The sequence below is a fragment of the Salmo salar genome, chromosome ssa16 (assembly GCF_905237065.1).
Source record: "Salmo salar chromosome ssa16, Ssal_v3.1, whole genome shotgun sequence".
Taxonomy (NCBI): Eukaryota; Metazoa; Chordata; class Actinopteri; order Salmoniformes; family Salmonidae; genus Salmo; species Salmo salar.
Window position 1 is genome coordinate 82,553,001 of NC_059457.1, and position 14,257 is coordinate 82,567,257.

At 43.5% G+C, this 14,257-nt stretch overlaps 2 protein-coding genes across 4 annotated transcripts in view; both read left to right on the forward strand.

Annotated features, from left to right (window-relative positions):
- The window catches only part of LOC106575804 (semaphorin-5B), a 136,387-nt gene extending 122,666 nt beyond the window's left edge, over positions 1-13,721 (forward strand). For both annotated transcript variants that reach the window (XM_045698154.1, XM_045698155.1), the window contains 6 exons: positions 1,060-1,314; positions 4,402-4,572; positions 4,897-5,046; positions 5,273-5,311; positions 7,113-7,318; positions 8,376-13,721. In XM_045698154.1, coding sequence (XP_045554110.1) covers positions 1,060-1,314; positions 4,402-4,572; positions 4,897-5,046; positions 5,273-5,311; positions 7,113-7,318; positions 8,376-8,561 — 1,007 coding nt within the window. In that variant the 3' untranslated portion in view covers positions 8,562-13,721. The remainder of the gene's footprint in view (positions 1-1,059; positions 1,315-4,401; positions 4,573-4,896; positions 5,047-5,272; positions 5,312-7,112; positions 7,319-8,375) is intronic.
- On the forward strand, positions 10,256-13,721 carry LOC123727896 (uncharacterized). 2 transcript variants are annotated; one of them, XM_045698157.1, is made up of 2 exons: positions 10,256-11,173; positions 11,210-13,721. In XM_045698157.1, exon 1 carries the CDS (start codon positions 10,256-10,258, stop codon positions 11,162-11,164), a length of 909 nt encoding a protein of 302 aa, XP_045554113.1. In that variant the 3' UTR covers positions 11,165-11,173; positions 11,210-13,721. The 2 variants fall into 2 exon arrangements, with proteins under 2 accessions (XP_045554113.1, XP_045554112.1); XM_045698156.1 differs by having other exon boundaries at positions 10,256-11,166; positions 11,203-13,721.
- Positions 13,722-14,257: the final 536 nt, after the last annotated feature.

Below are 14,257 nucleotides of genomic sequence, written 5' to 3' on the forward strand. Positions count from 1 at the left end.
GGGGAGAAGGTGTGTGTGTGTGTGTGTGTGTGTGTGTGTGTGTGTGTGTGTGTGTGTGTGTGTGTGTGTGTGTGTGTGTGTGTGTGTGTATATTTAAGACAGGCTCCATGTGAAGCAAGGCAGATAGAGAGGATGTGTTTGCGACGATTTGCAGAGAACAGAGCAACCGTATGGTCACTGGGTCTAAACACAATGTCACAGGCTGTCACCGGGCCTAAACACCATGTCACAGGCTGTCACCGGGCCTAAACACCATGTCACAGGCTGTCGCCGGGCCTAAACACAATGTCACAGGCTGTCACCGGGCCTAAACACAATGTCACAGGCTGTCACCGGGCCTAAACACAATGTCACAGGCTGTCACCGGGCCTAAACACAATGTCACAGGCTGTCACCGGGCCGAAACACCATGTCACAGGCTGTCACCGGGCCTAAACACCATGTCACAGGCTGTCACCGGGCCTAAACACCATGTCACAGGCTGTCACCGGGCCTAAACACCATGTCACAGGCTGTCACCGGGCCTAAACACCATGTCACAGGCTGTCACTGGGTCCAAACACTGTGTCACAGAGGCGCTGTCTAGACTCTAGAGGAGACATCTGGCCTCACAGTAACATGGACAGTATGAAATATTACTGCTGCCCTGGTTTCAAACCACACAGACAGAAAATAAAAAGCTATCAATTCATTATTGAAGTCATTTCCATAATTTAGGTGACGTGTTGCTTTTTTTCCCCTTTTCAAAGAGTTCATCTAGAACCGATTAACCCAGATTTTACCCCACAGTTGAATGTTTGGCCCAGATTCTAACTGCACAGGTTACTATCATACCATGTAATGAGGAAGGAAGCCTCTGCACTCTTAGAACCAGCCCATTTTCAGTTATTTCATTGCCAAGCTTTAGGTCACAGAAGACCATTGTTTATCAGAGCTGTTCTCTGTTTCCTACCATACCATTAGGAAAACAACATATTTTTGACTTTGAGAAGTAAAAAGAATATTGTAAATCACCTTTTGTGTTGTAATGTCTCATGTATGATTATATCTGTGGTTCAGCTCTGGTTGAAGACTTGGTCAGGACCAGTGGAGGAGGCAGTAGTGGTCGACCTTTGCTCCGACAACCAGGTGGCACCAGGTGGTCGCCGTGGGAGACATGGTCGACCTGCTCCCAGGAGTGTGCCAAAGGCTTCCGCACGCGCAAGCGTACCTGTGCCTCAGCCGAGGGCAAGAGCAGCCCCAGTGCCTGTAGTGGATCCCCAGTGGAGTACCAGGACTGCAACTCCCAGGACGGTAACTCCCAGCCCTGCCCAGGTAAGACAAAGACTACTCCAGTGCTACTGTATATCTGCTCAAATACTGTACTGACCGATTAACTTAACGGGCAGTGTAGAACCAAGATTGGGATTCCTTCAAAGCCGACAATAGCCTTTTAAAGGCAATTTCCCCACGTTCTCGGAGATCGCATTCATGGTAAAAGCTGCTGAAGCCGGCTTAAGCGTAAATTGCCTTTAAAAGTCTGTGTTTTTCACTAAACTGGTCTAAAAAGCATGAATAAAATGTTTTCAGATGGGCATCATATGAAAGCTTGTTCTACTGCCAACATGACTAGCTAAATTATAAAATACGTTAGGTTTTCACAAGGCAATTCAGAGAAGCAGATCATCATTTTGGTCCGCATAGAATGGAGTCATGAACAGTGGTGTTAAGTACTTAAGTAAAAATACTTTCAAGTACTGCTTAAGTCGTTTTTTGGGGTATCTGTACTTTACTATTTATATTTTTGACAACTTTTACTTTTACTCCAATACATTCCTAAAGAAAATAATGTACTTTTTACTCCATACATTTTCCCTGACACCCAAAATTACTAGTTACATTTTGAATGCTTTGCAGGACAGGAAAATTGTCTAATTCATGCACTTATCAAAAGAACATCCTTGGTCATCCCTACTGCCTCTGATCTGGCAGACTCACTAAACAGAAATGCTTAGTTTGTAAATTATGTAGTGTTGAAGTGTTGAAGTGTGCCCCTGGCTATCCGTAACTGTAAAAAACAAGAAAATCATGCAGGTTTGCTTAACATTAGGAATTTGAAATGATTTATACTTTTACTTTTGATACCTACAGTTGAAGTCGGAAGTTTACATACACCTTAGCCAAATACATTTAAACTCAGATTTTCACAATTCCTGACATTTAATACTAGTAAAAATTCCTTGTCTTAGGTCAGTTAGGATCACCACTTTATTTTAAGAATGTGAAATGTCAGAATAATAGTAGAGAGAATGATTTATTTCAGCTTTTATTTCTTTCATCACGGGTAGCCTTCCACAAGCTTCCCACAATAAGTTGGGTGAATTTTGGCCCATTCCTCCTGACAGAGCTGGTGTAACTGAGTCAGGTTTGTAGGCCTCCTTGCTCGCACACACTTTTTCAGTTCTGCCCACAAATTTTCTATAGGATTGAGGTCAGGGCTTTGTGATGGCCATTCCAATACCTTGACTTTGTTGTCCTTAAGCCATTTTGCCACAACTTTGGAAGTATGCTTGGGGTCATTGTCCATTTGGAAGACCCATTTGCGACCAAGCTTTAACTTCCTGACTGATTTCTTGAGATGTTGCTTCAATATATCCACATCATTTTCATTCCTCATGATGCCATCTATTTTGTGCACCCCCACAACATGATGCTGCCACCCCTGTGCTTCACGGTTGGGATGGTGTTCTTTGGCTTGCAAGCCTCCCCCTTTTCCTCCAAACATAATGATGGTCATTATGGCCAAACAGTTCTATTTTTGTTTCATCAGACCAGAGGACATTTCTAAAAAAAAATACGATCTTTGTCTCCATGTGCAGTTGCAAACCGTAGTCTGGCTTTTTTATGGCGATTTTGGAGCAGTGGCTTCTTCCTTGCTGAGCGGCCTTTCAGGTTATGTCGATATAGGACTTGTTTTACTGTGGATATAGATACTTTTGTACCTGTTTCCTCCAGCATCTTCACAAGGCCCTTTGCTGTTGTTCTGGGATTGATTTTCACTTTTTGCACCAAAGTACGTTCATCTCTAGGAGACAGAACGCGTCTCCTTCCTGAGCGGTATGACAGCTGCGTGGTCCCATGGTGTTTATACTTGCGTACTATTGTTTGTACAGATTTGTACCTTCAGGCATTTGGATGAACCAGACAAGGATGAACCAGACTTGTGGAGGTCTACAATTTTTGTTCTGAGGTCTTGGCTGATTTCTTTTGATTTTCCCATGATGTCAAGCAAAGAGGCACTGAGTTTGAAGGTAGGCCTTGAAATACATCCACAGGTACCCCTCCAATTGACTCAAATGATGTCAATTAGTCTATCAGAAGCTTCTAAAGCCATGACATATTTTTCTGGAATTTCTAAAGCGGTTTAAAGGCACAGTCAACTTCTGACCCACTGGAATTGTGATACAGTGAATTATAAGTGAAATAATCTGTCTGTAAACAATTGTTGGAAAAATTACTTGTGTCATGCACAAAGTAGTTGTCCTAACCGACTTGCCAAAACTATAGTTTGTTAACAAGAAATTTGTGGAGTGGTTGAAAAACGAGTTTTAATGACTCCAACCTAAGTGTATGTAAACTTCTGACTTCAACTGTAATTATATTTTCGCGATTACATTTACTTTTGATACTTAAGTACATTTAAAACCAAATAGTTTTAGACTTTGACTCAAGAAGTATTTTACTGGGTGACTTTCACTTGAGTCATTTTCTTTTAAGGTATTGTTGCTTTTACTCAAGTATGACAATTGGGTACTTTTTCCACCACTGGTCATGAATGTATTCTGGTGCGTGGTCCACTGAAAATGTTCACAATGCAACAAACATAGGCTCATTTTGTTCAGGACAACCCAGGGTATGACGCCATGTCATCTTGTAACTAACTAACTATACATCAACATAGTGATCATAAACATATACTATATGACAGTAGTTTTATGATGTGGAAATGTGAAGTGTACATTTGGACTCACGGGTGTTTGGCTTGGATGACATCAAATCGGTATTTATTATAATTCTCAACGTATCTTCTTTCAAAATACATCGAGTCCTCGTCATTTACAGCATTCCCCTCACTCAGACAACAACAAATGTGCAAAAGTTGACCAATTATCTGGAGGGATGGGGGCAACTTCTTGTTGCGCGTGGTGCACAAGTTCAGAACGTCTGTCAGTCCAAACCCATCCAGAGCTGTGAAGCGCAGAGCCAGAGCTGTGTAACCTGTTGCTATACAGCCACTGTGTTCCAATGTAGGTGCTTATCAGTGTCCAAATCAGCCCTTTTCAACCTGTATACTGACTGAAGGACTACAGGAAATAAATATTTTATATTTTCTATAAAAGTTTGGTGTGTGTGTGTGTCCAGTGAAAGGAACCTGGTCGTGCTGGGCGTCATGGTCTCACTGCTCTGCCACATGTGGAGGTGGGCACTACCAGCGTACCCGTACCTGTAGCAACCCTGCCCCCGCCCACGGAGGTGACATCTGCATCGGCCTGCACACTGAAGAGGCCCTGTGCAACACACACACCTGTGAAGGTATGCAGAATGAACAGATTCATAGATGACAGATATGCAGCACTCAGTCATACACAGATACACAACATTCAATCATATCCTGCACAGGTTCACATATTTGCAGCATTCGTTCATACAAATATTGTCTTAAAAATGTTGAGCATTCAAAGTAACTAATTTAATTTAAATGATGGTGCATAAGTCATGTTAAGGTTATGTAGCTGCTATGTTGAGTTCACTGTGGCTTTGCTTTGACTTCTAGTGGTACAACAACTCATCCTCCTCTCTTCTCTCCGTCCACCCTCTCCTCCAACCCCCTCCACTCCTCCTCCGCCGTTCCTCCAGGTGGCTGGCTGGTGTGGTCAGAGTGGGGGGAGTGTGACGAGGAGGGGCTGCAGCATCGCAGCAGGGAGTGTGGGGAACGGGAGGCAGACCCCAGCCTGTGTCAGGGCAATGCCACCGCGAGCAGGCCCTGCCAGCCCCCCGAGGTGCCAGGTCAGCCCCCAACATTTTGAACACACTGCTAAATAGCCAGCTGACCATCACTTTATGGGCAGTGCTTGGTTGGTTTTGCTGCAGAAAGTGGTACTCTGTGATTGTGGGGATCTTTGACTCTATTGGCTAGTTGAATTGTGCATTGCAGTAACAGTCTGTTTCTCTCTCTCTCGGTTCCTCCCTATTTCTTTCATCTATTTTTCTCTCTCTCTATTTTTCTCTGCAGTCATTCTGCCTGGACAGGATAACGATCAGCGTTGTGGGGGTAAGTGAATTACGAGAATCCCCCCTCCTCACCATCCCAGTGGGGGGTTACAGGGACCCCAAGGACATGGAGCGTGCCTCTCGTCACCCCCTTCCTCTCCCTCCCCCTCTCCTCTTGTTTTACGCCCTTCCCACTCCCGTTGCATCACAAATGAATCATCGCCACCATGATTACACACAATGCTATCATTCCTAAAAGCTTTAGGCCTAGATTCAATCAGATCTAGCGTTAACCGGCGATAGCAAATACCCACAGCTGATATTTTGGTGGTGTCGGAGGTGTAACTGTGTTGCAGCTGTCAAATCAGGGAGAAGCTGCTATTGATCATTGTCACGAAGCCACACCCCGTCCCACTCTCATTAGAAGTTCAGAATGAGAAAGTGTAGGCTATATAGAAATAATTGTGCTCAAATCAAAAATCATTAAACAATCAGCCTAATCAACGTGTAGATTACATCTCACATTACAGTGTTAAAACTTCTAAACAAGGCTGAAAGGGATTTCTATTAATGCGACACCGTTCAGCCAATGGCAATGTCTGCTTTAGGAATGATGCCAGGAGCCGCTTGTGGATGTGACAGCTCTAACGCAGTTCTGACACTGCCAAAACAACCGCTATGTGGATGTAGGCTAAAGCAGATCTGATTGAATAGAGCCTTAAAGCCTTGTTCACATTGGCAGTTTGAAGTGATTCAAATCCAATTTTAGTCCATATCTGGTCCGAATCTGTTATTTTTCCTGCAGTCTGAACAGCCAAAAAGTACATGGAATCAAATATTTCAAGCCATATTTCAAACCACCTTTGTAGGTGGTTTGCAATCAGATACAAATCTGATTCCTGACTGTGCAACTTCTGTCTGAACGGTCAAATATGATTTATTTGGTATATATTGTTGCTTACTAATTAGTGGGTTGACAGTTTTGACAAGACCATGTGGAAGCTAATTAGCTTGTTAATTTAAGAACAAATTACTGAATGTGCTAGAAAGCTAAACAGCTAGCTAGCTGACGGCTGTGGCTAGCCGAAAAGGACTAGTTTTGAAAGTTGGATCATCTTATCCTTTGAGGTTTAAATAAAAAGTGTACTTCCACTATGAATTTGAAAATTCTAAACAGGGAGGCATTGTTGTCACCTTAGCTTGCTACATAACTTCTGAGTGATAAGAAGCATGAGCACCACCAATCAGCCTACACCACTGCGCACACATCTGTCGTTACTATGACAAGTAGCATAGCAACGTCAGCAAATGACTGCTGTCTGAACACACACAAATCTGATTTGGTCACTTGTAACTTACTGTTTGGACAGTCAGTATTCCAAAACAGATTTGAAGAACTAATTTGAGTCTTAAGGCGTGCAGTGTGAACAAGGCTTTAGTTTCAGTATGATTTTTGGTCTTTTGAGCGGATCCTCTCATGACAAAAACATTATGGAGCTATTGCAATGTTGCTAGTAGACCTGGGTTCAAATACTATTTGTAATCTTTCCAAGACTTTTAGCTTCCGCTCTAGCCTGGCTGCAGTGCTATATGACCAGGGTTTACACTTTTAGAAATGTTCCATTTAGCCAGGCAAGCTCAATTAAGAACAGATAAGGCGTTTTAACTGATTTCAAATAGTATTTCAACCCAGGTCTGATCACTAGCTTAGCTGCACTTAGTCAAACCTATTTAAGGCTTCGCTATTTTTGGGAACAAGACTACATTGCCAAAGCAAACATATTGGAACATGTTAAATCAATGATGGAGTAAATAATACCAATAATATTCAAACTCTGTCTCTTTTTCTCTCCTCCTACCAGCCTTCTCTCTATTCCACCTGATGGCCACGGGAGTGTTGTGTTTCTTTGCAGCCGTGGGGCTGTCGGTCCTGGTCTACGCCTACTGCCAACGACTCCACAAGCCCTCCCAGGAGTCAGCCGTCATCCACCCCACCACACCCAACCACCTCAGCTATAAGGGCAACACGACGCCAAAGAACGAGAAGTACACCCCCATGGAGTTCAAGGTGGAGTATTCCACTCTTTCTACCCCCCACCCTTACACACAGGGAATGGAACAGTCCGTTAGGGCAGTCAGACCTGCAGGTTCAGATAGATAACATTTGTTTTCTTTCAAATACTTTTAATTAAGTCTGCCTGGAGCGCCAGATGGGTGGGGTTTGGACTTTTGGAACTATTCCATTGGTTCCATTGCATCAGGCAAGCCCAATCAAGCACAGATGAAGAATTTGAAAGAAAGTAAATACTATTTGAACGTAGGTCTGCTTAAAATACCAAATATCAGACCTCAAATGGTCAGGTCTTTGGTAGAATGGCAGAGAGACTGTAGCTGTGTGTCCGTCCATCCGTCAGTCCTGCCCTTGTGATGTCCCAGTGATGTACCACCTGTTTGCCTCCCACTCTTTATTAATGTGTTCATTAGCCTGTTAACCTATCAGAAAGGAGGGCGAGACTCACACAGCTGTGTTTGATTAATCGAGCCATTACTTGAATTAATTAACGTCTGCTCTCTGGCTGTCTCCTCATACACACACACACAGACACACACACACACAAACACTCCCTCATGTCCTTCCTGTGTCTGCCTCTCTCCATGGTTACCAGCGATTACCACCATGGTTTGTCTGTCTGAGACCCCCGAAAGGGATCGTTAGTCAATCTGTGTGTGATTGATCGTGTCTACTTGTTGATACAGTTTGATGTATTATACTATCTGTGTGTGATTGATTGGGTCTGTGTGTGAAGATACAGTATGATGTAACTGTGGGAGAGAATCTGAATTGCATACTCCTTGTGTCCTCGCCTCCTTCTCAAAACCCAAAGCCAGAGGTCCCGCCCCTTTGACCTTCTCCTCCAATGGGTTTTGAGAAGGAGGTGAGGAGAGAGATTCTCCCTGAGTGTTAGTGGGTGGTACAGTAGGGCGTTGCAGGGAAGTGGAACTGGAAACAAAAATGTGCTTTCTCATTGGATGAGATCAGGTAGCGCCTCCTGCCTTTTGAAACCTTTTCTCCCATGTTGCACCTACTAAACACCCCCTGTTCTGTTCCCTTCTGTCTTCCACAGACGCTGAACAAGAACAACCTTCTCCCGGACGAGAGCTGCAACTTCTTCCCCTCGTCCCTCTCACCCCTCCCCTCCCTCCCCCAGAATAACGTTTACACCACCACCTACTACCCTGCACCCCTGGGCAAATACGACCACCCCTTCCATCCCGACTCACCTTGCAGGAACTATATGCACCACAGTTGAGACAGGACCCCCCCCCCTCCAACTCTCTTCTCTATGGGAAGTTGGAAACACTCCTGCACCCCAGACCCTTCACCGTTTCCTCTCCTCTCCTCTCCTCAATTGAGTGTGTACTCTGCTACAGTGAGGGGGAGCTGTGTTAACGACCGGGCAGACCCTTGAACTGGGTGTGTCCTCTCAAGGTCTGAACCATGCACGTTCTTCTCAATCACCAGTGCAGACGGAGGTTGAACTGTCCCTGTCAACCAACAGGACAATCATTCCGTATCATTGTGACTGTTCAGTTGATATGACTGTTTTATGACGTTGTTTTTCTACTCTACTGTGCAGTACAGCAACTCATCTCAAGACAAGGAAGTAGACTGGACCATGTGGAATGCTGGGAGTTGGAGTCTTATGAGGGAGCTGGGCTGTAGCAGCCTTATGGTTCAGTATGGAGATTCACTACTTGTGGAATCTGTTCTAAAACAACACTGTTAAAAGTCTCCTGTAAAATCCTACGGTATCAGATCATGTATATCACAAAAACCCACAGACTTCACATTTGATCTGAGGAGAATATAAGACATTGTGGCTGGTTTGTATTTGATATAGATGGCAAAGTCAACCGTTTCCAAAGGATACCGTACCGGAAAATGCTGACCAAGACACCTTCCAGCTCTAAAAACCGACTTAATGACGGTGAAAATGCAGAACTCAATGACACTGACAGTATGGGCACGTTTGTCATGCTCCTGCTCACCAACTTGTTTCTCCTGTCTGTTTGGACACACTGCATCAGAACAGCCTCATGGTCAGGTGCTCCCGCAGTGTGGACTAACAGAGAGGGGCTGGTACTGCTTTCATCTGAGCAGCCCAAGGACTCCTGGATTGCGTCCCAAATGGCACCTTATTTCCTATATAGTGCACTACTTTTGACTAGAGCCCAATGGGCCCTGGTTGAAAGGAGTGCACTGGTTGAAAGGAGTGCACTATGTAGGGAATAGGAAGCCAAATGGGACGTGACCATGGCCTCTGAAGGGGTTTAGAATCCTGTAACTACCTGCACCGACACCCAAAAATGACAATGACGGAGATTCAGAGTCAACGTAAAAGGAGCCATTTTGAGAAAAAGACATGTATTTTGAACAACCCAGATACTCAGCTAAGGCTCAGCAATACTGTCTCACCACTCTCATCCCTTCAAATGGATAGCTGTCTCACCACCCTCATCCCTTCAAATGAATAGCTGTCTCACCACCCTCATCCCTTCAAATGGATAGCTGTCTCACCACTCTCATCCCTTCAAATGGATAGCTGTCTCACCACCCTCATCCCTTCAAATGAATAGCTGTCTCACCACCCTCATCCCTTCAAATGGATAGCTGTCTCACCACCCTCATCCCTTCAAATGGATAGCTGTCTCACCACCCTCATCCCTTCAAATGGATAGCTGTCTCACCACCCTCATCCCTTCAAATGGATAGCTGTCTCACCACCCTCATCCCTTCAAATGGATACCTGTCTCACCACCCTCATCCCTTCAAATGGATAAATGGATGCATCCAATTGGAAATGTCTATGGATGTGGAAAATGATCTGTATACCAAACCTTGACGTGAAGCATGATGAATACAGTTGGTCTGTAAGGGCACTGTTTCATCATCATGCCGAAGGGAAATGTGTTTGCCATGTTGGTATGATGAAATGTGTATTGAATGGTGGCAGATAAGGTCATCACCTGGATTACAATACTGGATCACTCAGCACTGCTTCCACTGGATCACAATACTGGATCACTCAGCACCTCTTCCACTGGATCACAATACTGGATCACTCAGCACCTCCTCCACTGGATCACAATACTGGATCACTCAGCACCTCCTCCACTGGATCACAATACTGGATCACTCAGCACCTCCTCCACTGGATCACAATACTGGATCACTCAGCACCTCCTCCACTGGATCACAATACTGGATCACTCAGCACCTCCTCCACTGGATCACAATACTGGATCACTCAGCACCTCCTCCAGTGGATCACTCAGCACCACTTCCACTGGATCACAATACTGGATCACTCAGCACCTCCTCCACTGGATCACAATACTAGATTACTCAGCATCACTTCCACTGGATCACAATACTGGATCCCATTACTGGATCACTCAGCACTGCTTCCACTGGATCACAAAACATCACTTCCACTGGATCACAATACTGGATTACTCAGCATCACTTCCACTGGATCACATTACTGGACCACAATACTGGATCACATTACTGGACCACATTACTGGATCATGTTATGGTAATCATCTGCAGAAGAAGATATTAACACCAGCCATACTGTGTGTGTGTGTGTGTGTGTGTGTGTGTGTGTGTGTGTGTGTGTGTGTGTGTGTGTGTGTGTGTGTGTGTGTGTGTGTGTGTGTGTGTGTGTGTGTGTGTGTGTGTGTGTGTGTGTGTGTGTGTGTGTGTGTGTGGGCCATTCATTGTTGTACATGTTACTGTGAGTGTGGAGAGTATCAATGTGATGGTATTAGAGTAGTGATGATCAACTCCTATCTCTTCCAGTCACATTCAAGTTGTTCATGTTACAGATCTGAGCCCCATATAAGCTGATGGTAGGACATCTTCACCTAAATGATACTGAGCTGATGGTAGGACATCTTCACCTAAATGATACTGAGCTGATGGTAGGACATCTTCACCTAAATGATACTGAGCTGATGGTAGGACATCTTCAACAAAATGATACTGAACTGATGGTAGGACATCTTCAACTAAATGATACTGAGCTGATGGTAGGACATCTTCACCTAAATGATACTGAGCTGATGGTAGGACATCTTCACCTAAATGATACTGAGCTGATGGTAGGACATCTTCACCTAAATGATACTGAGTCTGGAAGTTTACTGTGAAGGTTCTCAAACTATTCATTCTCCAGTCGCTGAATGCAAAGTCATGTTTTCTTAAACAGCAAATCTTAATTTGTTCATAGATGCTGTTCCATGCTAAAGGCAATGAAACCTAAAGTCAGTATGGCTTGTAAAATGTATATTGTATAACTTTTCTGTGTTTCTAAAGGCTTCTAGTTGTAAAAATGCATATGTTTTGTAAATATCAAGAAGGAGATGGAAGTTTGTACCTGTCAGTAACCTGGATTTGATGTGAGTGCCAGTCTGTTTGTGCTGTCATGCCAACTCCTCATCACTCATTGTCACATGGCTTGACAATGACCAATGGGGTTGGCAGGAGCACAAACAGATCAGGGACAAGGCTAGATGCTATGTAGCATAATGTTCATCCCGGAATGTAGTAATGACAGATCTGAGACCAGGTTAGATGTTATGTAACAATGTGCAGCAATGTAATGTAGTAATGACAGATCTGGGACCAGGCTAGATGTTATGTAGATTAAGGTTCAACCCTGTAATGTAGTAATGACAGATCTGGGACCAGCCTGGATATTATGTAGATTAATGTTCAGCCCTGTGATGTAGTAATGTAGCCACACATAGGTTTAGCTGCCATGGTATCTGTTACCCTCAAATCTCAAGATACAACCCTCTTCATGTATTTCAATGAGTTTAATTGTGTGTGTGTGTGTGTGTGTGTGTGTGTGTGTGTGTGTGTGTGTGTGTGTGTGTGTGTGTGGGCCATTCATTGTTGTACATGTTACTGTGAGTGTGGAGAGTATCAATGTGATGGTATTAGAGTAGTGATGATCAACTCCTATCTCTTCCAGTCACATTCAAGTTGTTCATGTTACAGATCTGAGCCCCATATAAGCTGATGGTAGGACATCTTCACCTAAATGATACTGAGCTGATGGTAGGACATCTTCACCTAAATGATACTGAGCTGATGGTAGGACATCTTCACCTAAATGATACTGAGCTGATGGTAGGACATCTTCAACAAAATGATACTGAACTGATGGTAGGACATCTTCAACTAAATGATACTGAGCTGATGGTAGGACATCTTCACCTAAATGATACTGAGCTGATGGTAGGACATCTTCACCTAAATGATACTGAGCTGATGGTAGGACATCTTCACCTAAATGATACTGAGTCTGGAAGTTTACTGTGAAGGTTCTCAAACTATTCATTCTCCAGTCGCTGAATGCAAAGTCATGTTTTCTTAAACAGCAAATCTTAATTTGTTCATAGATGCTGTTCCATGCTAAAGGCAATGAAACCTAAAGTCAGTATGGCTTGTAAAATGTATATTGTATAACTTTTCTGTGTTTCTAAAGGCTTCTAGTTGTAAAAATGCATATGTTTTGTAAATATCAAGAAGGAGATGGAAGTTTGTACCTGTCAGTAACCTGGATTTGATGTGAGTGCCAGTCTGTTTGTGCTGTCATGCCAACTCCTCATCACTCATTGTCACATGGCTTGACAATGACCAATGGGGTTGGCAGGAGCACAAACAGATCAGGGACAAGGCTAGATGCTATGTAGCATAATGTTCATCCCGGAATGTAGTAATGACAGATCTGAGACCAGGTTAGATGTTATGTAACAATGTGCAGCAATGTAATGTAGTAATGACAGATCTGGGACCAGGCTAGATGTTATGTAGATTAAGGTTCAACCCTGTAATGTAGTAATGACAGATCTGGGACCAGCCTGGATATTATGTAGATTAATGTTCAGCCCTGTGATGTAGTAATGTAGCCACACATAGGTTTAGCTGCCATGGTATCTGTTACCCTCAAATCTCAAGATACAACCCTCTTCATGTATTTCAATGAGTTTAATGTGTGTGTGTGTGTGTGTGTGTGTGTGTGTGTGTGTGTGTGTGTGTGTGTGTGTGTGTGTTAAAAATAAAATTAAAATAAATATTACTGTACATTCATCGTTGTGGACACTCACAGGACACATTCACTTCGTTTTGTCATCGTGATTGGACAGGCTGCTGTTGCATGTTGGAAAAACACCAATCGGAGGGCTCTGCACCCTTCTACGCAATCAACCAGGTGGTACTGCTCACAAGTCCTGCTCACAAGTTATTGCTCTTTTCCAGAACTACAAACATGGCTGTTGGATTTGTGAATTGAGACTTTTTAATCACTGCCTTTTAGACACTGTGAATTTTTTGGTACTCTATATTTTTGTATATTGTACATTGTAAAAAATGAATAAAAATGTAGTTTGGTGCCAAACATCTGTCAACTGTGCCCTTCTACATTCACTAGGAAGCTTGGTTGATTACTCCATTGTAAAGACACTATCATTTAGTTAGCCTCACTACATCACTAGGAAGCTTGGTTGATTACTCCATTGTAAAGACACTACCATTCAGTTAGCCTCACTACATCACTAGGAAGCTTGGTTGATTACTCCATTGTAAAGACACTATCATTCAGTTAGCCTCACTACATCACTAGGAAGCTTGGTTGATTACTCCATTGTAAAGACACTATCATTCGGTTAGCCTCACTACATCACTAGGAAGCTTGGTTGATTACTCCATTGTAAAGACACTATCATTCAGTTAGCCTCACTACATCACTAGGAAGCTTGGTTGATTACACCATTGTAAAGACACTATCATTCAGTTAGCCTCACTACATCACTAGGAAGCTTGGTTGATTACACCATTGTAAAGACACTATCATTTAGTTAGCCTCACTACATCACTAGGAAGCTTGGTTGATTACTCCATTGTAAAGACACTACCATTCAGTTAGCCTCACTA